Below are 27702 nucleotides of genomic sequence, written 5' to 3'. Positions count from 1 at the left end.
TCGCGGGGATTTGAACTGCCGACCTTCTGATCGGCAAGCCCAAGAGGCTCAGTGGTTTAGACCACAGCACCACCCCCAAGTACAAAACCCAAGAAAGGGTTAATCCTGCTCCAACCCGTCTGCTAATGAACCCTTCCACTCTGCCCTCCAAAGCAGTCAACCCCACAGCATAAGCTGCAAACCTACAGGCCTCTCGAGTGAGAATGGGCTGGAGGGGAAACGAAAAATCACTCAGACCTCCGTACTATGTCAAAATAAACTTTATGCAAGATCACGTAATTTGCCCCCTTTCCCACCAAAGCGAGAGACCGCTGCAACCTTGTGAATGGCAAAGGGGCAAGGGAAAAGGACTGTATACAAAGAAAGTACAGCGGTACCTCGGTTTAAGAACGATTTGGTTTACAAACTCCACAAAACCAGAAATAGTGTCTTGGTTTGATAACTTTACCTCAGTCTAAGAACGGAATCAACGGTGGAAGGGCATCGGCAGTGGGAGGCCTCATTAGGGAAAACGCGCCTCGGTTTAAGAACGGTTTTGGTTTAAGTACGGACTTCTGGAACGGATCAAGTTCGTAAACTGAGTAAACTGAGGTAGCACTGTACATAAAGTCCAAATGTGTCTCGTACACCCCACACTTTTAAGCAAAGCTTGGCTCGTTCTTACACTTCGCTCCATCAGAGGCTGGGTCTAAACAGCCAGCGGAACAAAGCTGTGGAATAAACATGTTACTTCCCCATTTGCAGCTACAGCAGAGAAAGCTGCCGTAGGCAGAGTCTGACCCTAATTATCATCTGCATGGGCTGGCAGTGGCTCACCTGGGTTCCACAAAGGTCTCTCCCTGCCTTACCTAGAGATAGTGGGGTTGAACCTGGGAGCTTCTGTCTGCGAAGCAAGGGTTCTCCTCCTGTGCTATAGCCTTCCCCCAAGGAGGGGGAGCCTTTGGCCGAATTCATGGCAGTGGCAAGGAAGGGGTGAAATGGGGTGCCCCCACCCACCACTAGAAGGCGGCCCCCAAACAATGGGTGCTGAGGCTATGCTGGCCTCCAACAGGAAAGAAAGGTTCTGCACTCCTGTTGAAAGGAACGGTTATTTTCAGCTCAAAGACCGGCCCGCTGAACCTTCTTTTTGGGTGCTGGCCTACATAAAATTCTTGCTAGCAGAGGCCTGCAGGCGAACTTTTCTCCCTGGGTTTGCTGGTGTTCTTCAAGGGAATTTACACCTAGGAATTGAATCGCCTGCCTGTAGTCTGTAGTGTTGGCCCCACTGCAGCCGTTCTACCTCCTCATTCTGCATGTACAGACAAAGCCTTGCATTTCTTGTGAGGTGATATGCCTCTGAAAGGTGAATGTCTCCACCTCCAGTGCAACAGGGGTAAGGCCCACGAAATTCTACAACGGGACTCCCCCCCCCCCAGGAGGCATGGTTAAAAACAACACCAGATTAGGTGTAGTACTCGTAAAGAGAGCCTGCAGGATCAAATGTAGACTGCTTTCAGGGCTGTGTCACCTCAGGCTGCAAGCAGAGGCTCGCCTTACTGAATGCTGCTCCCTACCAAAAACCCCACACACAGAACACTAGCTTTTCTGGGGAGGAGCCTACAATCATGTGGACCCCGCTACCTGAGGTTAAGTGGTGTGGTGGCCCACCCCCAAAACAGGTTGATCTCCTTACTCCTAATTCTCACACAGACAGGTTAAGTTACATCAAACTTCTGCCAGATTATTAAAAGCAACCGTCCTCGAAAATGCCACGTGTGACAATGGAGTGTGTGAAATCCCAGCCGCACAGAGGGGGATGTTCTCGGTCAAGGTCTGCCATGACATATGTATGGTAGAGGTTAACTCCTGATATCCCACAGCATGACTGGGAACAGGGTGGGGGGAGCTTGCCCTGAAAGCACTGCTGCTCGACAATGCTGTTGCCATGGCTGCGAGCTTCTCCACTGAATAACAGCAGTGCTTCTGGGCTTGGGCCTCTGGCCTAACTTTGTGGCCATCAGGGAGAGAGGAGGATATCCATTGGTAGAATCAGTTGCTGGGTTTGCCAGTGGTTGCCAGGTGACAAAAAAGCCATTATCACAGAAGGTTCAGCAGTTGTCATAGCAGTCCATTCACAGTTCACAGACAGGCCGTAGACCTCCTGGTGGGGGAGGCAGCGGAGGCGAGTGACCCATTTTGGAGCATGGAGGTGGGGTAAAAGCTGTTCATCACTCCCGGCCCAGCCGGTAGATGTGGTGTTGTGCCCCGTGCTCGCTGGCAGACACTTCAAACACAAAGGCCACACATAAAAGTAACTCCTGAGTTTCTTGATCCCGCAAAACCTGTGGAGGGGATGGAGCGTATCCTGACAAGTTTCACAGCAGTGCAAGGGGACAATCCTGCCCATATCTAGGAGCTTAATGAGATTTCTCTAAATCTCTCCCACAGGGAGCTTGCTGCAGCCCCCACAACAAATTTGACAGGTGCTGCCATCTTCCCTTCCCTCACCCTTATTGCTGTACCAGGTCTCCACTGCCTTACAGCTGACTCACAAATTGCAAAACACAAGCATTTATTAAGGGTTGCTTCCCAATTAAAAGAAGCGTAAGTCTGTCAATTGAATTCTACTCTGTTCGGTTATGCCTGTGTTTCCACATGAGAAAAAATAGTTACAACTAGCACACTATTACATCATGGATGCACAAGGCACAACCAGCATAATCTTAGAAGAGGCATCACGCCACAGTGCCCTTGCTATCCTACATGAAGGAATGTTCCTAAGCTAGAACTTGCCACTGGAGGATTTTATAAGTGCCATTTAGATTCCCCACAATGCATCACCCTGGAGAGCTGAGGGAAATTAAAAGGTTGCCCTTGTACTGTACTGACTCTGGGTCGGTCAAGGACTGGAGTTTCCATTTATGGAGAATTCAAGTTTTGGCTTGGCTCCCTATTCTGCCTTCTCCTCCCCCAGGGAAGGAAAGAAAGGCAGAGAGATAGAGAGAGCGCAAGATGGCCCCTCATTTCCTTCCCCAAATACCTGCAGGATGGTGAAGTTTTCAAGCACACTGTCCATCATCGGCTTTTCTGGCAGCGTTCGCAGTTTGCGGATGAAGTTGATGAGGTACTCGCACAGCGGTGAGCGCTGCAGCTGGAAAACAAAGCGTCCGTCTTCCCAGTGGGGAGGCTCTGCTGTCTGCAGAGTTGGGGAGATGGGAGTGGTTAATGGCAAAGCAGGCATATGAGAGACAGAGAGAACCTAACACAGGCACACCACCTTTGTCCGGAGCAAGAAACCACCTCTCTTCCTCTGCCACTGTAGGGACAACCTTCTAAAAGGAGCAAGACTCACACTCCTAAACTTAAATGTGCTCGACTGAAATTAAGCCTGTTCCCCCCCCCCCCAACTTCCAAGTACTGTAAATCTGTTTGTGGGATGCAAATCTTAACTCCTCAGTCCAGTAGCTGATACAGCTTAACACTTTCACACTCGCACACACTTAACTTCTGAAACATTCTAGGCCAAGTTGCTCTTGACCCTGCAGATCTTCCTAGCTTCCAGGTCCTTCTATAGTTTAAGACATGCACAGCATTAGGCTGCAGGTCTTCCTTTTTTTAATGGTCTCCATCGGGTGAGTGGGGTACCAGATTCCCTGCATCCAGCACATCAGAAGGAAAGTTTCTGATGAAGGGATGGAGGACCTGCAGCCTTCAAGATGCTGGAGCCGAATTCCCATCAACCCCAGCCAGCCTTGCCCAATGGTCAGGGATGATGGGAGTTGGGGTCTAACATCTGGAGAGCCAGAGCTTTCCCATATCTCTTCCGGAGCAGAAACAGCCAACTTGGTGCCCTCAATATGTTTTTGGACTCTGAAGACCAGTCAGCCTCAGGCCAATGAGCATGGGCGGATGTCCAGCAATGTCTGAGGGGCACCACATTGGCTGCAAGGGAAAGCACAACAGCTCAATGCCGGAACACGTGTTTTGCACGCAAAAAGCCAGAAGGTTCAACCTCCCACACACAATGGCCTGTTAAAAGGATAAGGAAACAGGTGGCCTGAGAGATTCCTGCCCAGGGGCACTGCAAATACCGTATTTTTCGCTCTATAAGACGCACCTAGTTTTTGGAGGAGGAAAACAAGAAAAAAAAATATTCTGAATCTCAGAAGCCAGAACAGCAAGAGGGATTGCTGTACAGTGAAAGCAGCAACCCCTCTTGCTGTTCTGGCTCCTGGGATAGCTGCGCAGCCTGCATTCGCTCCATAAGACGCACACATATTTCCCCTTACTTTTTAGGAGGGAAAAAGTGAGTCTTATAGAGCAAAAAATACAGTATTTGAAGGGATGAGAACACAGGCCCTTGACACAAATCTGCACATGCCAGTTTAGATGCATAGATGCAAATGTAGTCCCAGCAGCCCTATAAGCAGGGTTTGGGTTTAAGTTTGGGGTGGAGAGGGAAAGGCAGGAGATTTGAGGGACAAGCTGCCTGGGTCACCCTAACAATGCTTCTGCCCCCACCCAAAATCCTGGAGAGATAAGAGCATGCAGCAATGGGCTAAATAGAGAAACAGGCTGCATGCACACCACACCTCTAAAGCACATGGCTTCCCCCAAAGAATCCTGGGAACTGTGGTTTGCCAAGAGTGCTGGGCAGTGTGGCTTTGTAAGGGGAGAACTACATTCCCCAGGATTCCTCATGGGTGTGGTGTGTACGCAGTGGGTAAAAGGCAACTTTCATTGTGGCCGACGTGGCTACTTTTGCACAAGCTGCTGCACAGAAGCTTCTTAGGCGTAAACGAACCCTGTTCCTCTAGCACCCCCACCCGCCGGTGTGGCAACCCCCTCTTCTCTCCCCATCCACTCCCCCCCCCAAGTCCCGTCATCCCCCTGCCAACTCTCCCCTGCCCCCCCGCACCCACCTCCAGTTTTTCCACCACCTGTTTGCCAAAGGAGCAGACCTTGGAGGTGCAACTGAGAGTCAGAGCCCGTGGGCCCTCGTATCGGCTGCTCACCCCATAGAAGGCCCCTCCTGTGCCCCCTGGTTCTTCTTCAAGGAGGGGAAAGCTCAGATCAGCCTATGGTAACAGGAGAAATGGGGGGGAAATGCAGTGTTTTCTTTCTTTTCTTTTTTTCCACCCCCGCCCCAACTGATATAGAAAGCAGGATGTCATACATTTCAGGTAGTACTTCATAAGTGGGGGTGGGACAAGAATGTCTATTCCACAACTACTTGCCGCAGCAGCTAAACAAAAACCCCACATGCAGAGAAGTAATATGCCATTGAACATCACTTGCTGGGGCCAGGAGGATAGAGGGTGGGGATCACCTTCCTGCCCTTTTTGTGATCTTCTGAGGTCTGGCCTTGGTGGATAAGACAATGTTCTAAAGTTTACTATTGATGATTCATTTGGGTTGGCCTTGGGGGGTGTTTGCAAGTAACCTTGCATATCCTGTATGCAATTATTACTTCTGTGAACCATTGCAATTCTATTTGCTTGAGGACCTGGCTTTTGTGTGCATCGTTATAGCAATATAACAGCATAGCCATTATTCTACACACAAATAGCAAACTAAGTTCTCCAAGGGCCAATCCTGACACTGCCAAAATAACATCAGCCATGCCACAAGTGGAAGGCTTCAGAAGGCTTGCGTCTCTTCCAAGGTTTTCAACAGTAGGAAATATCTTTAGGAAATAAAAACCCTACACGGAGGGGAAATCCACCAAAAACATGGCAACAAGGACTGAGCATGCTGAGTAGCTTCAGAATGCTGACAGGCTGTTGTTTGGAGTGGTGGGAACCATGTGGGAGGGGTCATGGCTGGCGGGTACGGTAATAGGAGCACCCTATACTGCAACATTTTATTACAGGCTCAATGGCATTTTTCTGTAGCTGTAAAGATGCTTAGAGCAGCTTTCAATTAGCTAGGAGCAGAGACCAAAGCTCCCTTGCAACAGTTTTTCTGGCTGGGACCCGCCAGATCCTATTTGAAGCTGGAAGGCGGCTAATGTGCACAGCTGAAGCAACAACAATGTACTCATTAGGTCAGTATTCAAAATGGCTCATTTGCCCCCTCCACCTAAACCGTGATGGAGCCATGCCAAGCTTTTCTAGGAGATCTGGCCTGAATGTACCCAGAATCTGCTTTATCTGCTTTGAACCACCAAGGCAATCCACCGGCCCCAGCAAACTAGCCAGGTAAATATCTATACATAATGCAGCAAAGGAGCTTTTGCCTTCCTAGCTTGTTGGGGATTGAGGGAAGCAGGGCAATTCTCACCCAGAACTTGACCAAGAAGAAGGCATGAGGAGGCCCCTGGTCATACAGGTCTCGCAGCCCACCTCCCCGCTCAGGGAATTTGTCGTAGATTTGGCGTACGTCCACCGTCTCCAGCGGGGAGTCAGAGGAGGGTGTCGGGTCGATATGCACAAAGCGGTGTTGCTGCTTACACTGCCGGGAGGAAAGGGAGGAAGTCAGAGACGGAATGATGCAGACTGGCACCAGCTGCCCGAATTTTGATTTACTGAATCGCTTGCCAAAAGAAGCTAGAATGCAAATAGCATTTTTTAAAAAGTGCTTTACAACTGCTTTCAATATGGTACTCATGCTAGTCTGTTGCTGCACCTTAAGCTAAGGACAAACACATTTTATTATGGTGTAAGCTTTTGTGGACTAGGGACTATTTCGTCAGATGCAAATGTTACTGCCGTGATCCTCCCAATTAACTCAGTAAAGCAGGAATACAATATGTGCAATTCTGATATTGCTGGGTTATTGTTGTTTTTAAGTATGACATGTTTATCCTGCTTTTCCCTCCAGTGAGCTAAAGGTAGTACACAATGTTCTCTCCCCTCATTTTATCCTCACAATAACCCTGTGAGGTAAGTCAGATGGAGAGATAGTGACTAACCCAAGATTATCCAGCGAGTTTCACATCTAATTAGGGATTAGAACCTGGATTGCACCAACTCTAATAAAACACCCTAACCACTAAACCACACTGGCTTGTGGTCAGAGGCTGAGAGACAGCAACTTACTCCGGGTCACCTAATAAGATGAGCCTTCAGGATCAGGCCAATGCCCCACCTAGTCCAGTATCCTGTTCGCACAGGATATGTTCATGGCAACTGTGGGATCTGAACCCCAAATTTCCTGCCCTACACAGGTCAAACTTTTAGCTACTTCACCACATTTCCGTCTCTCCAAATTTAATCTTGAGATGAATATCAGCCTACAGTGGTACCTCGGAAATTGAATGGAATCCATTCCGGAAGTCCGTTCGACCTCCAAAATGTTTGGAAACCAAGGTGCGGCTTCTGACTGGCTGCAGGAAGCTCCTGCAGCCAATCGGAAGCCTCAGAGGACGTTCGGGTTCCAAATAACGTTCGCAAACCAGAACATTCACTTCCGGAGTTGGGGCATTCGGGAGCCAAAACGTTCGACTGGCAAGGCGTTTGGGACCCAAGGTACAACTGTACTGGTATCTTGAGCTTAGCTTCTCCACTTGCTGCATGTACAGTGGTACCTTGGGTTACATATGCTTCAGGTTACATACGCTTCAGGTTACAGACTCTGCTAACCCAGAAATAGTGCTTCAGGTTAAGAACTTTGCTTCAGGATAAGAACAGAAATCGGGCTCCAGCGGCACGGCAGCAGCAGGAGGCCCCATTAGCTAAAGTGGTGCTTCAGGTTAAGAACAGTTTCAGGTTAAGGACGGACCTCTGGAACGAATTAAGTACTTCACCCGAGGTACCACTGTAGTTTCTTATACTCGTCCCTCCATCCACTTCTGTTTATCAAGCCCTGCCCTGCCCTTCCTCTAAGGAACTCTGGGCAACATAAACAGAGCTGTCCTATTTTATCCTCTTAAATAACCCTGTGAGACAGGTTAGGCAGCGAGACTGTGACTGGCCCAAGGCCACCCGCTAAGCATCTCATCACTGAGTGGAGTCTTGAAACTAGATCTCCAACACACGGCCGATTACATCATCAGGCCAACTCCCAAACTTTTCAAGACAATGTATGGGGACAGCTGGCACGAGGCGCAAGTGTGCGAATGGTGTTAAGTATAGGTGCACATCTCACCGCATCTTGTTCTGCCTGCCGCTCCACAAACGCAGTGAACTCCACCAGCCGAAGTGTTTCCGTACCAATGTGGCTTCCCTGCCAAGAGGTAGCGCTGGGGAGGCGGGGGGCTCTCCCTGGGGGCGCGTGGTAACCTGCCGAGCCGAGGGAGAAGGCACTGAGGCCGACTGGCGCACTCTCACCCCACCCCACCCCCGCCTCGTAGGAGGGCAAGCGGTTTAGGAAGACGGTGGCTTACCTGGGACAGCAGTGGGTGCTGGAATTGGGATGGGGTATGGCGCTTGGAGGATAGGCTTGACGCTAAGGGTAGGAGGGAGAAAGAGAAGAGTCAAGACACGGCTTTTCAACAGGGGGGCATTGCAATACACACACATACACACACATACACACACATATACACACACACACACACACATATACACACACACACACACACACACACGTGTGTTGCAGAAATGCTAGACAAATTGCTGCTCCCAGGATTGTGTTTGTGTCAATGACTGAAAACAACAACAACTTACTCTAGAGTGTCTCGGGATTGGCTCGCATCCCCTGTCCAAAACTGGAAGAACTCTGTGGACTGGAAAAGTCAGAAGAGTTAAAAACTGCACTACATACTTAAGTTAGGGCTGCAACATTTATTCTGTTTACTCTGAACTGATGAAATCAAATTTTAAAACCGTTTAATTGACCAAATTCAGTGGAGAGTGATTATTAAAAAACAAACAAACAAACAAACAAACAAACAAACAAACGTTTATAAAAACTAAGACTGCATCTTGGAAGAGGAGAATGCCTCTTCTGTGGTGATGACGTCTGCTAAGTCATCTGATCTAAAAAACTTAGGAAGCATGCTTCTTGCTTCCAAAACATGGTTTTTGCCCATATGCAAATATAATGGACTAATGCTTGTACATATGATCTGTCAGCTGAGGTTTCATTTATTCAGCAACAACTCTTAACTTAAACACCATTTAATAATAATTTCCTCTCTGCAGGAAAGAGCTAACGATCTAACACAGAGAATTCTTTTGAACGTCACCAAACTACAATTCCCAAGATTCCTTGGGAGAGTCGAGAGCTAAACTGGCAGAAACCTTAATCTAAGTTTTTAATACAGAAAGAGAACAGGCACCGGGAACCTGGGGGCTTGCAGGTTTTGCTAAACTATTGCTCTCAACAGCCCCAGTGGGCATGGCTAATTGCCAGGGATTATGGGAACTGTAGTCCCACAACACCTGGGAGCCCACAGGTTCCCCATTCCTGTCGTAGCATTACAGCCCCATAGAAACCCCACCTCACAGCCCCTCTTCCACATGCTTACGGTGGTGCTGGGTGGGTAGTGGGGTTCAGACAAGCCCAGTTTTTCCTGGAGGACTGTGGCAGATACGAGTTGAGCAGAAGACATGGCTGCCATAGTCTGAAGCGCTTTGTCCTTTGCTACCTGGTCCTTGAAGAGAGACAAATCCTGGTTTGCAAATGCCCGTTTCCCTTGCACAGGAGTTCTCAAAACATCCTACCCTCAAGGCCTCCTTTTCCACATTGATTTCTCTACTGAGGAATGCATGCAAATCAGCCCTGAAGGGTCTGGAAGTTTCAGAGGGTTATGGGGTGCATAATGACACACATAACTTTGACTGTGGGGGTAATGTAATTTCTTCTGGGGCTATCACCCCACAGGAGACATTTGTAGGGGACAGGGTGCCATATAGGCAAACCATCAGTCATCACCTGTCTTCTCATTGAGGAAGCCGATGATGAAGGGATCACTCACTACTGGAGAACAACTCTCAACATGCCAGACCATTGGCCATGTTGGCTGGAGCTGATGGGAGCTGGAAGCCAGCAGTGCCTCAAGGACAGTTGGTTAAACACTCCTGTTATAAGGTGTTCACCCTGGAGTGCCTAGGGGTTAGCCCCCTTGTGAGCCATTGAGTTACAAACAATAGTGTAATTATCATCATTTACATGCTGCCTTCCCTTCCATTATGGAATTCAAGGTGGTATATATTGGCATTGGTCAGACCCACACCTGCTTAGCTCCAGAAAGGGGGCTGCATCAGTTGCTGAGGCTCAGACCACACCCTGAAGAAGTGCTTAGAAATCACTGCACTGGACTCCATTACGAAGAGAGGTTGAGAGAACTGGTAGCCCACCAAAGTGGAGACTGAGAAGAGACAGGATAGCCACCTTCAAATATCCTAAATGGTTGCCACATGGAGGATGGAGAAAGATTTTCTCCTGCCCTGGAGGGTAGGACTCAGACCAATGGCTTCAAATTACAAGGAGATTTCGACTAAATATCGAAGGAGCTTCTGACAGGAAGAGCTGTTCGACAGTGGAACGGACTCCTTAGGGAGGTCAATATCAATATTGTCCTATTAAAAAATCTCCTCAGAAAACCAGGATTCCTGGTTTGCAGTCACACTTTGTTCTTCCCCTGCTAATTACTAAGCTTTGTTCAAATCTCAGAACTCCCTGACCTATCCCCTCCAGCCTGGCCTCTACAGGAAAAAAAACCACCATGATGTTTGGCACTGAGAAGGCGGCTGATAGACTGAAGCAATGAAGAGTCCCTTTAACTGTGCCTTCAGTGTCCCTGACATGGTAGCAGTGCTGCATCACGGCTATGGGGGGGCGGGTTTCAAGTGGGCTCCTTTTACTTGCTGAAGCCCTTCAGGGCTCCTCTCAGCATCAATCAGCGAGGTTTCCTTAAAACAGGCCCACCTGCTCAGTGCAGCTGCATGTACTGGGCCCCTTTCTGTCTGCCTTTGCTCCTTCGTGCCGAGAGGCGCTCAGAGCAGCTGCTAGGGAGCCATCATTGTTAATTCCTCCCCAGGGCCCAGTGCAACGCTCCTACATCAGGGATGTAGGAGGGCCAAGATTAAGACGGATGTCTCCCCTTGCTTGCTGCAGCTGCTCAGAGCTCCTCTCCCAGCTCCAAGCAGGACAGGTGGGACGGGACAACAGTCTTGAAAAATCAACACGCTTGTTCCAGTGCAGGCGACTTAAAGAAAACCAGCCCCCTGCAGATGCAGCACAATGCTACTTTGGAGATGACAGGGCTTTGGGGAAATTAAAATGGCGGCTACCTCACTGCAGCTGGGCAGAGCTCTTCTCGCTTGCCACTACAGCTGCTTGCCCCACTTCTGTTACCTGGTAAACTCAAGGCGCTCACATTGAAGCCCTAAATGGCTTAGGACCTAAATATCCCAAAGTGTGCTTTCTTTCCTCAGATGTTGAGGTCGACAGCGGGGGCTGTCAGATATTTGGGGTGGGGTGGTAGCAGCCCAAGAGAAGGCATCCCCTGTGGCAGCCCCTAGGCCTGAAGCCTTCATTATACAGTATACAGTGGTACCTTGGTTCTCAAAACTTAATCCGTTCCGGAAGTCCATTCCAAAACCAAAGCATTCCAAAGGGATCCCTGCCCCTGCTCCTGCTTGCATGGGAGTAGGAGCTGGATGGGCCTGCTCAACTGGGGAAGTGTAGGCTCTGTCACACTTTCCATTGAGGGAAGCCAGGCGGAATAGTTGCTGTGGTGGCAAAGGTGGAGGCAGCCCGGCAGCTGCATCTGAGAGCCCCTAAACCACTGCTGAGGCAGCTGTTGGGCTGTCTCTGCATTGGCACATGATGCTCCTTTAAACTTCTCTATTGAGGTGAACGCAGCCATATACCCCTCAATGGAAAAGTGTGACGGAGCCTGCACCTCTCCAGGTGAGCAGCCCCAATCCAGCTCCTACTCCCATGCAAGCAGGAGTGGGGCGGGGATCTCTCAGCTGGGAAGTGGAGGCTTTCCAGTCCCCAGCTGACAGGAGCATGGGCACTCAAAACTAAAGTGTGGCACTGAAAAAGGAAGTGTAACACTCAAAACGGAACAGTTCTGATTCTGAAAAAAGTTCACAAACTGGAACACCTACTTCTGGGTTTGCGGCGTTCGAATTCCAAGTTGTTCATGAACTAAGCTGTTTAAAAACCAATTGTAGTTGCCACCTTTGACAACAATTCCCCCAGAGACCGGGGGGGGGGGAGGGGGTTGATTGATGGCACTTTCCCAATAATTTCCCTCAAACTTAGAGCTTGTCCCAAGTACCAGCAAAGCATTATGGGACATTGGGGGGGAAATATGTACCCCCCTTACTACTACTCCTTCAGCAGGACGGGTAGGGAATCCAGAGGTGCAAGCTTGTCATAAACATTTCAGGGAATGCAGGGAAGGGACTCACCTTGAGCTTGGCCTGAATCTCACGGGTTTTCCGCCGGGCCAAAACCTGGATGTGACTGGAGACCTGTGGAAGGAGTTGGGGGAGAGACTTAGCAGGAAACTCTGTGGAGAGAAAGGAGGAAATCTCACCAGGCCTCATTCTCCCCACACACCTCGGATTTATTTCCTGCAGTCTTAGGCTTCATGTCAAGCCCATCACGTTTACCTGTTTCCTTGTCCGTGTTTTGCCTGTCCTCAGTTTAATGTAGCGGGCAATGAGTTCATTGCGGCCTGAGAGAGAAGAGGCAGGAAATCAGGAAAACAACCCATCCAACTTGAGCACCATATACAGAGGTGGCATTCCCCCGCCTCTCTTGACCATGCTGCTGACAACAGTGGTAAGTTGCCACATGGGGCAGGTCAAAGCATGCTGAGCTTGCAGTCTCCCCAACACTGCACGTGCTCAGAGACACAACCCTGCTAACTTCTGAATCATCTGGACTGTCAGGTCACGCCCACTGCAGACGTTTAAAAAAGGTGGGCGGATGCAAACCCGACCCCTCCTCCAGCAGACCTTGCACACGGTTGTCCCCCATCACCAAAAGTACACCCCACACTGCCTCTAAAGACCCCAGGGTGCTTTCTGTGGTTTTATCTTCACAACAACCCTGTGAGGTGGGTCAGGCTAAGAGAGAGTGAATTGTCCAAATGCAGGATATTGATGCAGAAGTTCCTTAAAAGAAAGGGATGGTACAAATTGTATAACTGAAAATTGAACTGTCATTAGCCACTCGCCTATGGAGAGTAAGTACTGCCTCCAGGTGAGGCCCTGTCATTATAGGTCTAGCGTGGCACACTGTAGGGCCTCTGTTTACAACGGTGCATGTAGCTCCCTCATTTCTCTTCTTGGCCCTGCTGGCTCTTTTGTTTCTTTTCTGTCCCTAAAGAGAGCCTTCTGCACAGCATCTGTGGCACAGCACCATGGAGGCTGCATGTGAGGACCACCTCTTTCCGCCTCTCAGAGCTGGAAGGGAAAAGGCACTGCTAGCGGTGTACCGCAGGAACACAGCACCATCAGTGGCCACCTTCCCAGCTCCTTCCATTTCTTCAGGGAGCTAGAAAAACATCTTCTTCTTTTTTTACCTCACATATTCTAAGCCCATTGCTACTCATCATATATTATGGCTTGCAGGACGATCCCCAAAGAGAATAAAGGACAAGAGCAACCGGTCTAATGTGTCAAAGTTAAGTCCCACCTACCGTACATCTTCCCCTCATCCGAAAGAATGATCTTCCGCCTCCCACAGGGTGGGTAGATGGCCAGGGCCTCCTGGAAACTCTGCTCAATATCAGGGCTCCAGACCCCTTCTGCATCGTTGTCCAGACCCTTCTCCCCAGCGTCCCCCATCTCCCCAGAGGGGCTGGCCCCCTCGCCCCAGCTGCCAGGCTCTATGGTGTCAGGAGGGTTACCTGAAAGAAAGCAGAACAGGCGGCAATCAGTTCTGAGGGATGGAGGAGCGGAAAGTTTCCTAACTGACAGAAGATGGGCAACAGCTCACCTCCATTTTCCCTTCCTTCCCATTTGGTTGTTTTTACCTGTGGAAAGCTTGGTGTCATACAGTTAGTCCTAGATCAAGGGTGGGGAACCTGTGGCTCCTGGACTTCTAACTCCCCCCCAGTCCTAGCCAACATGCCCAATGGTTATGGATGATGGGAGCTGGGGGTTCTCAATAATATCTGAAGGGCACTGGAAGTCACCTTCCCAAGTCAGGCTATTGGTCCATTTAGCGTAATTATTTACACTAGGTAGATAATATTCTCTAGGATTTCAGACAGAAGACATTCCCAGCCTACCTGGGATAGCTCAGATGGTACAGCATGAGACTCTAAATTGTGGGTTCAAGATCCAAGCTGGGCAAAAGACTGTAGGGGGTTGGACTAGATGACCCTGTGGTTCCTTTTCCAGTGCTACAATTCTATGCAGAGGACTGAACCTGGCACCTTCTGCATATTTATTTATTGCCTTCCTATCCCAAGGAGCTCAAGGTGGCGTACATGGTTCTCCCCCCTCCTCATTTAATCCCCACAGCAACCCTGTGAGGTAGGTTAGTCTGAGAGAGGCAGTGACTGGTCCAACATCACTCAATGAGCTCCATGCCCAAGTAGGGATTTGATCCCTCGTCTCCCAGGTCCGAAAATGACACTGGGATATGCCCTATACACAGTGGTACCTCGGGTTAAGTACTTAATTCATTCTGGAGGTCTGTTCTTAACCTGAAACTGTTCTTAACCTGAAGCACCACTTTAGCTAATGGGGCCTCCCGCTGCCGCCACACAATTTCTGTTCTCATCCTGAAGCAAAGTTCTTAACCCGAGGTACTATTTCTGGGTTAGCGGAGTCTGTAACCTGAAGCGTATGTAACCCGAGGTACCACTGTACTTCTATCGTTAAGTTGCCCATTCCTATGCTGACCGGAGAACTGATTGGAAGCAGCAAGGCAAATAATATTTGTTGTCCAGCATTGTCTCAGCAGCAGTGGCTATCAGATGCCCCCGATAAACTTATAACTAGAGCACAAAGGAACAAAAATCCCCCGCTCTTTGATCTCTGTGTCTCGTAAACAGAGGTATATTACCTCTAATAGCAGAGGTTCAATTTAGCAATGAGTAATAGCTGCTGATACAACTACCCTGTATTTAAAGAGTATTTAAGTGAGACAGCAAGGCTAAGGACCATCACCTCAAGTTTTAGCTGTGACAAGGAAGGGTTTCGACACCGGCAGATGCTCACAGATTTCCAACCTTTTTTTCTTTTTCTAGCTTCTGTAGAACCCAAGATCTGAGGCAAAAATGTGCAGCCCCCAATTCTCAATTTGTTTCATGGGGAACAAGCCTTCTCCTACTTTTCAATGTTTGCAGCCTGTGAGTGAAATCCCACCTAAATGACTGACATTTAGGAAAGCGGTTCAAGCCATTGAGTCAGAGGCTAGAGTGAAACTCCCATTATCATTATTGACTATTGGTTTGTGAGGACGCCTTGACTGCTCCTTCACTGCTGCCCAATAGAAAGTTCAAGTATGTTGGATTTGGTGTAGCTGTGATTAGGCAGTAGTATGTCAATTAAAAATTAGCAGTAAGTCAGGCACTCATGCCCTAAGGACTTATTTCATATGGGGGGGGGGAGAGTGATTTTCTTCTCAATTTGTGAACATGGTATAGCATAATAGACCCATATTGCAGGGGAAAGGACTATGGCCAAGATTGTGGGTTACGCCTGCCCTGCCAAGTACTGTTCTTATGCCCATTTTCCTGAAGGAAGTAAAGAGGTAATGTACGGCAACCCTGAAGTGCAGTCCCATGTTGTTAACCTGGTTTTTGGGGAGTTGCTGTTTTTAGTGAAACGCAGTGAGGAGAGGGCTGTGAAGCTGATCATAGCAGCAGTGCAATTAATTAAGGTCTGGAGGAGGTGAAGGGAGGCCAGGCACAGGACAGGGTTTCTGTGGGCAGTGGAAAGATGTTATCTGGGTGCCAGTTTCACCCGTAGGTAGACAGCAGAAAACTAACAGAGCAGTAGTTCTAAGATAGAAGTTTCTTAAGAGGCCTGATCTGCCTAGGCCTCACCACTGCTCAGCCACCAGATCTACTAGGGAACTATAGTTTGTTAAGGGGCAGAGAGTTGTTAGGAGACTCTTATTTCCCTTGCAGAGCTACTATCTTCCAGAGTTCTTTGGGAAGAGGGATTGAACCACATGACTGGAGCAGCACAGGAAGACCATCCTGAAACCATTTTGACTCCCAAACTAACCAAATGTTCTCTCTGCAAGGAGGGAGGGGGTGAGGGAACCTTCCCATTGTCTCAGGAATTGAGAAATCACCATCTCAAAGGAATGGTCAGACTATCAGGAAAGGCAATCAGATAAGGCATTATCAGATACCCTGACAGACAGGAAAAACAACATTCAAATTTCTGTTGTAGACCACCTTTTCTGTGATATAGGTATGATGTTTGGGGGGTGGTGGACTTGAGCTCCAGGGCAGGGAATTTAAAATGTCTATATAAGGGCAGACACACCTTTGTTCTTGATCCTTCTCCGTCCTCCTGCGTGTGAGGGGAGCACCCTGTTGCAACAGCTTTAATAAAGATCAGGCTTATTAGCTGCTTTGCTTCTCAATATTCTCTGGTTGGCCTCTGTTATTTTCTCCTACCAATAGGGAACCCACGTAAGGACTCTATACAGGCTCTTGGATACCCCATAAGGGAAGAAGGGCAGATTTTGTTTACAACAGTCACAACTTTTTCAAGTGGTATCATACAGCTTTAAATGTATTTTGTGAATTGTTTCTATTAATGGTAGAGGAAGGGAAGGCTAAAGAACCATTTCCCTGGTTGGGGAGAAAGGTGCTGAGTACCGGCTAAGGTGTAAACCCTACACAAATCCGGAATGGAGTCCCTAAGATGGTTGGATGGCGCCTTGAACGCCTCCTTCCAGCATCTCCTGCAGCCAACCCAATGCCAAAAATATTGCTCTGCTTTCCTTTGGACAACATCGGCGAGTCCAAGCAAGGGGGATCTTGTCTAGGCAGCGCAGGACCTCCATACACACTGCTCAGGCACGCACTGAGGGGATATCACTTCAGTGCGGCTAATGCAGCAGTTTGAGGTTACCCCTGGAGGCGCACTCCATTGTCCCTTGAGACCGACAAGATGCCAACAACGTGATAGTATTGAGGTGGGTGGATTGGCCTTTGGCATCAATATCTATATGGGGTGGGGGGTGTCATACGGACACAGAGCAACATGGGGGAAAGCAGCACCACTGACAAATAAAACAAATGGAGCCAAAGTGGCAAACCTCTTAAGGGTGCTGAAGAAAACAGCATGTTTCTCCATGGGGGGGATCTAATTGACAGTTGTTAATAGCAAGGTTTGCTTCATTTTGGGGAGGCGTGGCCAGTTAGTAGACCTTAGGTCTACTGTTGACCCTGAAAGCCTTTAGCCACCGCTGGTGTTGGTGGGAGTGAGAAATTTGTGCTGGATTGGAGAGGCAAGCAGGGTTGAAATGTAAAGAGCAAAAACTGGGTTGTTGTTGTTGTCTGAGTGGAAAGTCCGGCATAGGCCAATTAAGTCTCCTCCAGAGAAACCAGATTGAATGGGGAAAGAAAGAATGAAAAGGTGTAGGCCTCTCCTGTCCCCCCGCCCCTCACTGTTCCCTGTCAAGTGGAAACCCGGTTCTTTGCTGGTTACGCCAGTACAAGTGACCCCTGGGAGCACAATCAGCAGCAAAACAAAGAGGCCTTCCAGCATGGATTACGTCTTGCTTTAAAAGACAGGAAGGGGGCTGGCTCTTTAATCTGTGATCAGATTCCCCCCACCCCGCCTTTTAGGATTGTGGGCCTTTATTTCCTTTGCTAACCCTGCACCACCACCACCGCTGCCGCCAGAAGGCTCCCAACAGCTGCAATCTTCCCAGACGGATAAAACTTTTTACGAAGAAAGGCACTTCCCTGGCGTGAGATTAATCACAACCACAAACTTCCTCAGAACCAGGCCAAGGACATGCGTTGTAGAAGTCAAAACAACTGATTTTGTTTTTTTTTTTTTGCTTTTGTACTGAGGTTTTCCTCTGATTTTTAAGTGGCGAAGGGACGGGGTGAGATGGGGAGGGAACTAGGCTCCTCGCCTGACAAACTTCCCATCTACAACAAATCCAGAGGGAACAGCTTCCTTCAAGTCTCCTCTTCCGGGGGGGGGGGGGGTTGGCTTGTCCCACCCAACTGGATTTCCTGTACTGCTGCAATCTCGAAACCACTTATACTACTTAAGTGATTTTCAGAGTGCGGCCTAGTTTTGGGAAAGCTGAGCCATAGAATCATCGGAAAGAAAGGCAATTGGATGTTCTTTGGCAACAAAACAAAGGTTCGAAAGAAGGACAAACACTGAACGGATAATTCAGACAGAGGGAGAAAGGACGCCTATAACAGTTGCGCACAAGTACCATCTCCGCATAAACCAATATGAGTATACAATGAAGAATATCGTCATCTGGACAATCCAAACTGAAGCATCTCGTCTCAGACATTAGGCAGACATTTTGAGCTGACATTTAGTTGATACCCCCACTTGCTCTGGCATATCTCCACACAAGTATGGAACAAAGGAAAGGAGAGGGTATCCATATTGCATTGCACAAATCCGAAAGAAAGAAAAACTGCTTGAAAGTGTTATTTACTGAGGAAGAACTAAGTGCTTGATATATAAACTCTGTTTATAAACAGCTCTGAGAGACTTGTAATAGCCACTTGTCTATGGCAAAAAGAGGGGGGGGGAGTTGCCTTCATTCAAGCAGACAGAAGAGCTTTTGTATACTATGAAAGAGTTGGTTCTCTCTCCCCTTTTGGGCTGTCAAGGGGCCACAAATTGCTAAACATAGGTAGCGGCAGGCAGACATACATTCAAAACACATTTTAAGCATACAGCTTCCTAGGAACTGTAGTTTAAGGGGAACTCTAGCTCTTAAGTGAAAAGTAACGATACAAATCAGTGTACAGAGTGTCTATTTTCAGTATTCGAGTACTTTTTTTCTCTTAGCATTTTCTAGCAGCCTTTGTTTCTTTTCACCACGTTCCACAGCAAAATTATGCTCTTTTGACTCTGCGCTACTGGAATTAAAGGTATTAAAAAATGGAGCCTATGCTTGATAAACTACAGCTACAATTTATATCAGATGGGAGTAAATCCCATGAACTCCAGCTATTTCTGAGTAAATTATATATTTCATATCCCATTCTTCCTCCAAGGTACTCAGCTAGCTAACATACATGGTTCTTTCCAGACTCTCTTTTATCTTCTGAACAACCCTGTGAGGTAGGTTAGGCTGAGAGTTAGTAGTTGGCCCAGGTCAGCTAGCATAGTTCCTGGTAGGAAAGCTATGTAAACCTGGTCCTCCCTGGTCCTAGTCCAACCCAGTCTTCCCCAGCCTGGAGATGATGAGAGTTGTCCTGCAAAACAGTTGAAGCCACTGCACCACACTGGTTTAGGGATGCGGGTGGCGCTGTGGTCTAAACCACCGAACCTCTTGGACTTGGTGGTTCGAATCCCTGCCACAGGGTGAGCTTCCATTGCTCTGTCCCAGCTCCTGCCAACCTAGCAGTTTGAAAGCACGCCAGTGCAAGTAGATAAATAGGTACCGTTGCGGCGGGAAGGTAAATGGCGTTTCTGTGGGTCTGGCACTTGTCGCAGTGTCCTGTTGCGCCAGAAGCGGTTTAGTCATGCTGGCCACATGACCCAGAAAGCTGTCTGTGGGCAAATCCCAGTTCCCTCGGCCTGAAAGCGAGATGAGCGCCGCAACCCCATAGTCGCCTTTGACTGGACTTAACTGTCCAGGGGTCCTTTACCATTTACTGGTTTAGGATTAGATGGCATGGTTCAAATCTTACCTGGGAGTAAGCATACGATTGAGCTACACAGTTTACTAACTATGTACCTTTCTAATAGGATTAAACCACAGAGCCCTAGGACTTGCCGATCAGAAGGTAGGCGGTTCGAATTCCCGCGACGGGTGAGCTCCCGTTGCTCGGTCCCTGCTCCTGCCAACCTAGCAGTTCAAAAGCACGTCAAAGTGCAAGTAGATAAATAGGAACCGCTCCGGTGGGAAGGTAAACGGCGTTTCCGTGCGCTGCTCTGGTTCGCCAGAAGCGGCTTAGTCATGCTGGCCACATGACCTGGAAGCTGTACGCCTGCTCCCTCGGCCAATAAAGCCAGATGTGCGCCGCAACCCCAGAGTCGGGGGTCCCTTTACCTTTCTAATAAATAACCATTTTTCCAACAGACCCTGCAGACTGTTATTTTGGAAGGCTCTTAATTAATGCAAGTGGTAAACCCGAATAAAGCTAAAATAAACAAAAGGAATATGATGCACAGAGAAAGAGCTCCAGCAATTGTTGTTGGGGCTGAAGTTTTCTTTTTTTTAAAGGAGTTTATGAAGACTCCATTTTGAAAACAAGCCAAACTGGAGGGTAGGTCTCATTCAATGCCTTCGTATGCCACGAACTGAGGAAATGCTAAGATAATTTTGATCCTGTGTGGAGCCTGCAAAATGGAGTAAAATTTCAAAAGACAAAGGTGGGATCTAGACTCCCCATTCCAAAAGCTTAACAGTTCTGCAGAGTTTGCAGCAGGCACAGACAAAAGGATCAGTCGCAGGTTGCTACGAATCTACAACTCCAAAATTCCTCAAATGCAGTGTTTTGATTTGCTTTCCACAAGTTTTCGTGTACAAAGGAAAAAAAAGTTGCATGGAAGTTAAGAAAAGCAAGCTGCCCTCCACAAAGCAGCAATGGGCCCCAACCTCATCCTGTAATTTGAGAAACGCATGCACCCATGTGAAAGGTCATGTTTGTTTTTGGAACAAGTCACATCAAGGTCTTGTGCAAATGGAAACTGCTGTATCCAACCTGCCCACCCCCCACCCCTCTCATACACACACACATTTACTGGCCCATCCTTGCTTGCAGGCGCTGCAGTTGCAAAAGCCACAACATGAAGCATACAACAGTTTCAGCGCCAACACACCTGCTCACTAGATGTGGCACACAGAACATTCAATCGCAACGCCACCTATACATGCAAGACAGGCAGACTGGCCAATTTTCCTTACGGCTTAACAAAACTCCCCCAGTGTTACCTGTTCCTGAGAAAACCAGCCTGAAATAAGACAACCTTTGGAGACACAGAGTTGTATTTTTAACCCAGTTCTACTCAGGATCAAACCAGCTGAAATTAATGAGCCCAAAGTTAATCATTTCCATTAGTTTCAGTTGGGACTACTACACTGCGTAGGGCTAGCGTTGGACGCAACACAAAAGTCTGTTTTTTAAAATATTCAAAGATGCTTTGGGCTTGAATGTTAGGAACTCAGGGAGATGATGGCTATCCATCCAAAAACTTTTCCCTAACTCTAGCGAAGGGCCTTTGACAAAGTGGGGTGGGAGCGGAGAGGGAATTGAAGCACCTAAAATAAAGGGCAGGCAGATGGCAGCTCTACTGTTCAGTAATGCCACCAGGGCAGGACTTTGGGGGGGAGAAGGCCAGTATTCCTGCTCAGATGAATGGGCAGAGAACCCCCAAATGTGAAAGGGGCTGCCGACACCTTGACAAAAGTAGCATACATTTCCATCTACAAGGACTAATAAGTCCCAGGTCTAAAATTACCCCCTGCAACTCTACCACCATTAGCTATTTGTATAATTGACAGTAGATCATACATTAACCTGAGTGTATTGTGGTTGCCCCGGTCTTTGTACTGTATAGTTTTGCTGGACAACTTGAATGCTTATTGTTACAATCCACTGAGGACTCTTATTCAGAAGCTGCCTTATAGCAGCTTTGACCATTGGTGCATCTAGTGCGGTACTGTTCACACTGACCAGCAACAGCTCTCCAGAGTTTTGGACAAGGGAGTCTTATTGTAAGCTGGTTCTCCCACTCACAGGCAGCAGAAGAGAACTGGCTCCACTTCCCGAACCACCATTTTGCATCTGGCTCTGGTTGAGGGATCTCAGGGTTGCAGTAAAAAATGAAGTAGATCCTTCAAGCCTGAAGTTGGATCACCATTGCCCTAGAACCAGGATTGCCAGATGACACTTCTATATTTCAGATCTTGGCCATCCACAACACAGTAGGCGTGACATATGTTTGAACTTTTCCCTTTCACAGAACAAATCAAATCCGTTTATTGTGAGGACCATGCCTGTGCACAAAAATCAACACTAAAATCAGTAGTTAAAAATATTAAAATTCATTACATACTATGCCAACAAAACCTTCTTCCCACAAAGTAGAAAAGGAGGGAAAACAAACAGCGAGTTAAGCAGATGATGAACCTTTCACAGAACATTTCAAAAATGAGCCTTGTTTTGGCCTGTTTGGGCTCAGGTATTTCCTAACAACACTAATCAGGCAGCCCACAAATCAGAATTTCTACATTTTGATTTTTAAAAAGAGGGTTCTCCTTGCTCAGAAGTCTCTGAATCATCACTCACAGATATCTTTGAAGGAGGGTACTCCCCCCATGTTTACTCAGAAGTAATTCCCATTGTGTGTGGCTTAGAAGTAAATGGGCAGAGGATTTCAGGAAGTGTTTGTTGACCCCTTGGGGCAGTGGGGAATGTATAGATCAGGTAAGATAAAGACTGCCCTCCCTTAATGGCTGACATTGTGAGGGAGAGAGGAGATGGGGAAAGTTAAAACACAAACACGCACTACATCTCTTCCAAGTGGAGAATCAAGCTTAACAAAATAAAATTTGGAACAAACCCATCTCCGCCCTCCATTGAAACTCGCTATCAAAAACGACACCGAATCACACAATTGCCCCCTGCAAGCAACCTCATGAACTCTTGGCTTTCAGACAAAAAGTTATAGCCCCTGTCCTTTACTCAGACAAAGAGAAACTCACAGGCACACAATCAAGCCATTAAAAAAGGTGTGGTACTCTCTCCCATCTCTCTGCTTCGAGATTTCACATTCAAAAACGTTTATATATATTAAGAGGGTTAACGGCGGCAACCTCTTACTACTTACGCGCAAAATTAAAGAATACAGCGTGAAATTCACACAAATTACTGGATATTATAAAGATCTTTTGAAAACATAGTCCCAAGCAATCCAATGACAAATATATATATTTCAGTACCTATATATCAGTACTTATACATAAAATAAATTAAAACCACAATATATTTATGTACGCATACAGAAACCCTCACGCTTCCAGTCTTCCACCTCTTTAAATTTAAAGTGGTGGTCGACTTTTCCCACAAAAGAAGAAAAGTTGCAAGCAACGTTTTTCCTCCCTGCAAAACAAAATCAAAAGCTAAATCACAGCTCACCACCAGATGCACGTTTAAATCGAAATCTTCCCTGTCAGGGCTTGCTCCCAAGTAGGAAATTAAACAGAACGAACGATTGGGAGGAGGGGAGGAAATATTACTTACTTTCAGAAGATACCCAAGAGGCCGGTTTTGTGCGCGGTAGTGAAGGCTGGGGGGGGGGGGGAGGAGAGAACGTAAAGGAGAAACTTTCCCTGAACTTTGCTTTAAGGGGGGGGGAGGGGGCGTGAAAAAAAGAGAAGAAAAGCTCTTCACCGCTAGGGTTAATTTTGACTCATCCAGGAGGTTCCTGCCCACTTCTTGGGATTGGAAATGGGAAGAAGAGCAGCGTGGTGGTGCGCGCAGAGGAGCAACAGGCCTGCGTGGTATTTTGGAAAGGTGACAGTTTTCCTCTGGAATCCTTGGAATGAGCAGAGGAATTAAATTAGCAGCAGTGAGTCAGTTCCACGAGGGGAGGAGCCGAGGGCTGGAAGGGGCGGAGTTTCGTGTTCACACAGGCCACGCGCACACACACACACACAAAAAGACACGCACACACCCCGCCAAGCAGGAAACGGGACCAGGAAAGGGCGCGCGATACCTTTCTTAGGGGACCGGGCGATAATGTTGCAAAACAAGGAACGAGGCACAAGTTAACTTCCTCAAGATGCGGGCAGCGCCACTCGTTTACATTCTAAAGCAAATTCGTGGAGGATAACTTAGCTCTAAATTGCTTCAGAGGCAGCAAGTCGTGGGAAGACCAGAGAGCAGGAAGCCACAGCAAAGGGCTTGCGTTTCTTTGTTTGTTTTCAAGGCCTCCTTGTGGGCTTCCCAGAGGTATCTGACTAGCAGGTACCAAAAGCCAGACAGAAGCAGCTGGCTATGAGGAAATCATCTTTCCTTAGCAGATCTGAAAATTAGGTATAGTGGTACCTCGGGTTAAATACGCTTCAGGTTACAGACTCCGCTAACCCAGAAATAGTGCTTCAGGTTAAGAACTTTGCTTCAGGATGAGAACAGAAATCGTGCTCCGGCTGCACGGCAGCAGCAGGAGGCCCCATTAGGTAAAGTGGTGCTTCAGGTTAAGAACAGTTTCAGGTTAAGTATGGACCTCTGGAACGAATTAAGTACTTAACCCAAGGTACCACTGTAAATACAACCTCGGATGGACAACAGCACATGACATATTGCACCGTGCCATGATTTATTTAACAGAAATAAAGCCAAAATGGAGAAAAACTAAATACGCCCTTACTGCTTCTATAGAAATTAAGAAGCTAAGTAGCAGCTAATCAAATGCCTTTGCTTAATTGATCATGAGCAAATGTGCCCATCTCTATAAAAGCTGAAGTTTCAATTTGCTGGCCTGGGGCATTCGGGTGTGTTGTAGCGCAATGCCAAGGAGGAAACACATCAGCAATGCTCTTAAAGAAGCAATTGTTGTTGCTCATGAAACTGGGATGGGTTATAAGGCCACCTCCAACCAATTTTAAGTCCATCATTCTACAGTGAGAAAGATTATTCGAAAGTGGAAAACATTCAAGACAGTTGCCAATGTTCCCAGGGTTGGAAGTCCCAGCAATTTCACCTCAAGACCACCTGAAACAAAATGGCTAGGTTGTGCTCAGGTGAGGAACAAGCAGAATTAAGGAGTGTGGCAGTGAAATATGCAGTCTCTCCAGTCACCCCACACGACTGGCTAGCAGTTTTTTGCAGAGGTAAAATAGATGCTGTAATTTTTTACTTACCATATTTTATGTGGTAAGCAGAAATTTGGGTTAAATGGGGAGTGGGTAGGTTTGTGTTTTTGATGTCATGTGGAACAAAGAACTTGCATGCATGAGTAGCCCCGATTCCATCTAGAATCTGACATAGACCATGTTGTAAACAAAATCAGACCTTTTCCCCTTATGGGGTATCCAAGAGCCTGTATAGAGTCCTTACGTGGGTTCCCTATTGGTAGGAGAAAATAACAGAGGACAACCAAAGAATATTGAGAAGCAAAGCAACTAATAAACCTGATCTTTATTAAAGCTGTTGCAACCGGGTGCTCCCCTCACACGCAGGAAAGGAGGAGGACCCAGAACAAAGGTGTGCCTGCCCTTATATAGACATTTTAAATTCCCTGCCCTGGAGCTCAAGTCCACCCCTCCATACATCATGCATACATCACAGAAGGGGTGTAACCCAAGACCACCCCCCACAAACATCATACCTATGGTACATCACAGAAAAGGTGGCCTACAACAGAAATTTGAATGTTGTGGTTTTTCCTGTCTGCCAGGTAATCTGATAATTGGTCTGGCCATTCCTTTGAGATGGTGATTTCCCAATTCCTGAGACAATGGGAAGGTTCCCTCACCCCCTCCCTCCTTGCAGAGAAAACATTTGGTCATTTTGGGATTCAAAATGGTTTCAGGACGGTCTTCCTGTGCTGCTCCAGACATGTGGTCTACATATCTATGTACAGTGGTACCTCAGGTAAAGTACTTAATTTCTTCTGGAGGTCCGTACTTAACCTGAAACTGCTCTTAACCTGAAGCACCACTTTAGCCGCCACCGCACGATTTCTGTTCTCATCCTGAAGCAAAGTTCTTAACCTGAAGCACTATTTCTGACTTAGTTGGTCTTTAAGGTGCTACTGGAAGGAATTTGTTTTGTTTTGACTATGGCAGACCAACACGGCTACCTATCTGTAACTGAAGTGTATGTAACCTGAAGCGTATGTAACCTGAGGTACCACTGTACGTGCTTGCTTGGTACATTCATGAACATTTATTATATATATAAGACCTTACATTTTTTATTTCAGAGGAGAGAAGGTTGTGATCTACTGCTAGGCTTCTGATTCCCCATATGAATTTAGTGAGAGGGTTCCGAATGACAAAATCTCTCCCCCGCCCCCCTCCAGTTCACACACATGCACACACTTCCCAGGCGGGGAGAGTCATTTCCTGGAGTTTTAATCATGGTGGACTTTTGACAATACGGTAGATGTCAGTTTCACTGGAATCATAAGTCACCACCTAATGGTGACATGGCAGAAATGCACCCATTGTTCTTATAGAAGCGAATAGCTTCCTGGCCATGAAAACCAGTCACAGGAATCCAGTGTTTATATTACAGGGCTGCTATACAGTGGGTTCCAAACTTTCTGCCCCAGAAAACACTTTAATCCGTGATTTACTTTCTTTGTTGTTTTGTTTTTGCGGAGGGACCTCTGCGTATCTGCTACAGTACCTCCACACTGCAGAGTATTCTGGGATGCATGCTAGCATGCAGTTGTGCAGGGTGTGGTCCACTCTTCTGATGTTTAGCTGTCACCCTGTGCAAAATATTAAGAGAGTGATTCTAAACAATTCATTCAACTCCCTGCTGTGGCTGTGTCCTGCAGGAGAAGACTTTAGGGTTACAGTTACTGGACCCTGCTCCTGTGCTCTTAATGGCAGCTTGTTCTGCAGCTGTTAGCAAGTGATAATACAGCGGTACCTCAGGTTAAGTACTTAATTAATTCCGGAGGTCTGTTCTTAACCTGAAGCACCACTTTAGATAATGGGGCCTCCCGCTGCTGCCGCACCGCCGAAGCATGATTTCTGTTCTCATCCTGAAGCAAAGTTCTTAACCTGAGGTACTATTTCTGGGTTAGCGGAGTTTGTAACCTGAAGCGTCTGTAACCTGAAGCGTATGTAACCCGAGGTACAGCTGTATTTGCTAAGTAAGGGATTGCTTAGTGGACACTGTCACCAGCTAATAATACCTGCAAACCACACTGCTGTGAAAAGTGTTTCTGTCTGGTTAGTTAGCAACCCAGTTCAAGTGTCCGAGGAACACAGATTGAAAATGACCGTGGTACAGTAATTAAAAGCAACCTCCCCCAATCTGGGGCCCTCCAGATGTTTTTTGGACCACAACTTCCACCAGCTCCATAAACAGCATGCTGCTCTTCAAAGATCTGTTGCTATCTGAGTTTTCAATAGCACTACTTGGGCTCATCCACATTTCCGTTTGTCCTGTTACCTAGAAAGCAGGGGCTTGAACAGTTTTCTGCTTGACCCACACTTTCTAGGCATGAATCCGAGCAATTTCCCCCTGCCCTGCTCCTTTCCCAGGGAAAACCTGCACTTCAGTGCTAAATTGGAGCAAAATAAAACACAAATTGCCACTATTCTCCCGGTGAAAAGCAATGGGACAAGCGGAAATGTGGGTATGTCGGGATTGACTCTAAACATGACTTCCCCCAAAGAACCCTGGGAATTGTAATTTAAAGGTGCTGGGACTTGTAGTTCTGAGGGAGAAACTACAGTTCCCAAGATATTTGGGGGGGGGGACATATCCTTTACATGTATGGTGTGTAGTCAGCCATAGAGTTCTTCCTGCTCTATTTGATGCCCACTGGAAATCTGTGAGGTAAATTTGGCCGAGAAGCTGTCTCAAGATCACCCAGTGAGGTGCAGGGCTGGGAGGGTGTTTTGAACCCTCATCTCCCAGGTCCTAATCCAACACTTTAACCACCACACTATGACCACCATTGGCCACTATGACTTAATAGAAATTCCATGTCCACA

General features: G+C 47.5%; 1 protein-coding gene across 5 annotated transcripts; it reads right to left on the bottom strand.

The window, feature by feature from the left end:
* Nucleotides 1-245: 245 nt before the first annotated feature.
* On the bottom strand, nt 246-23550 carry TEAD2 (TEA domain transcription factor 2). 5 transcript variants are annotated; one of them, XM_081837437.1, is made up of 12 exons: nt 23414-23550; nt 13529-13738; nt 12495-12559; nt 12291-12353; nt 9392-9517; nt 8589-8647; nt 8306-8367; nt 8068-8201; nt 6262-6432; nt 4902-5057; nt 3020-3175; nt 246-2321 (listed from the first exon to the last, which is right to left on the bottom strand). In XM_081837437.1, exons 2-12 carry the CDS (start codon nt 13674-13676, stop codon nt 2208-2210), a joined length of 1254 nt encoding a protein of 417 aa, XP_081693563.1. In that variant the 5' UTR covers nt 13677-13738; nt 23414-23550; the 3' UTR covers nt 246-2207. The 5 variants fall into 5 exon arrangements, with proteins under 5 accessions (XP_081693563.1, XP_081693565.1, XP_081693564.1 ...); XM_081837439.1 differs by having other exon boundaries at nt 9392-9511; nt 23264-23500; XM_081837438.1 differs by lacking the exon at nt 23414-23550 and adding an exon at nt 23159-23261.
* Nucleotides 23551-27702: the final 4152 nt, after the last annotated feature.

Source organism: Podarcis erhardii (genome assembly GCF_964252035.2).
Source record: "Podarcis erhardii genome assembly, chromosome: 13".
Classification (NCBI taxonomy): domain Eukaryota; kingdom Metazoa; phylum Chordata; class Lepidosauria; order Squamata; family Lacertidae; genus Podarcis; species Podarcis erhardii.
The sequence above is the reverse complement of the archived record's forward strand: the minus strand, read 5'-3'. Positions and strand labels throughout refer to the sequence as shown.

What these genes read in the sequence shown, in the direction of transcription:
- TEAD2 (XM_081837437.1), bottom strand. Translation starts at nt 13,676, where the DNA reads ATGGGGGACGCTGGGGAGAAGGGTCTGGACAACGATGCAGAAGGGGTC. An exon ending in CAATCCCGAGACACTCTAGA is followed by an intron (nt 8,368 to 8,588) that starts GTAAGTTGTTGT and finishes TCCTACCCTTAG; the next exon opens with CGTCAAGCCTATCCTCCAAG. An exon ending in AGGTGGTGGAAAAACTGGAG is followed by an intron (nt 3,176 to 4,901) that starts GTGGGTGCGGGG and finishes CCAACTCTGCAG; the next exon opens with ACAGCAGAGCCTCCCCACTG.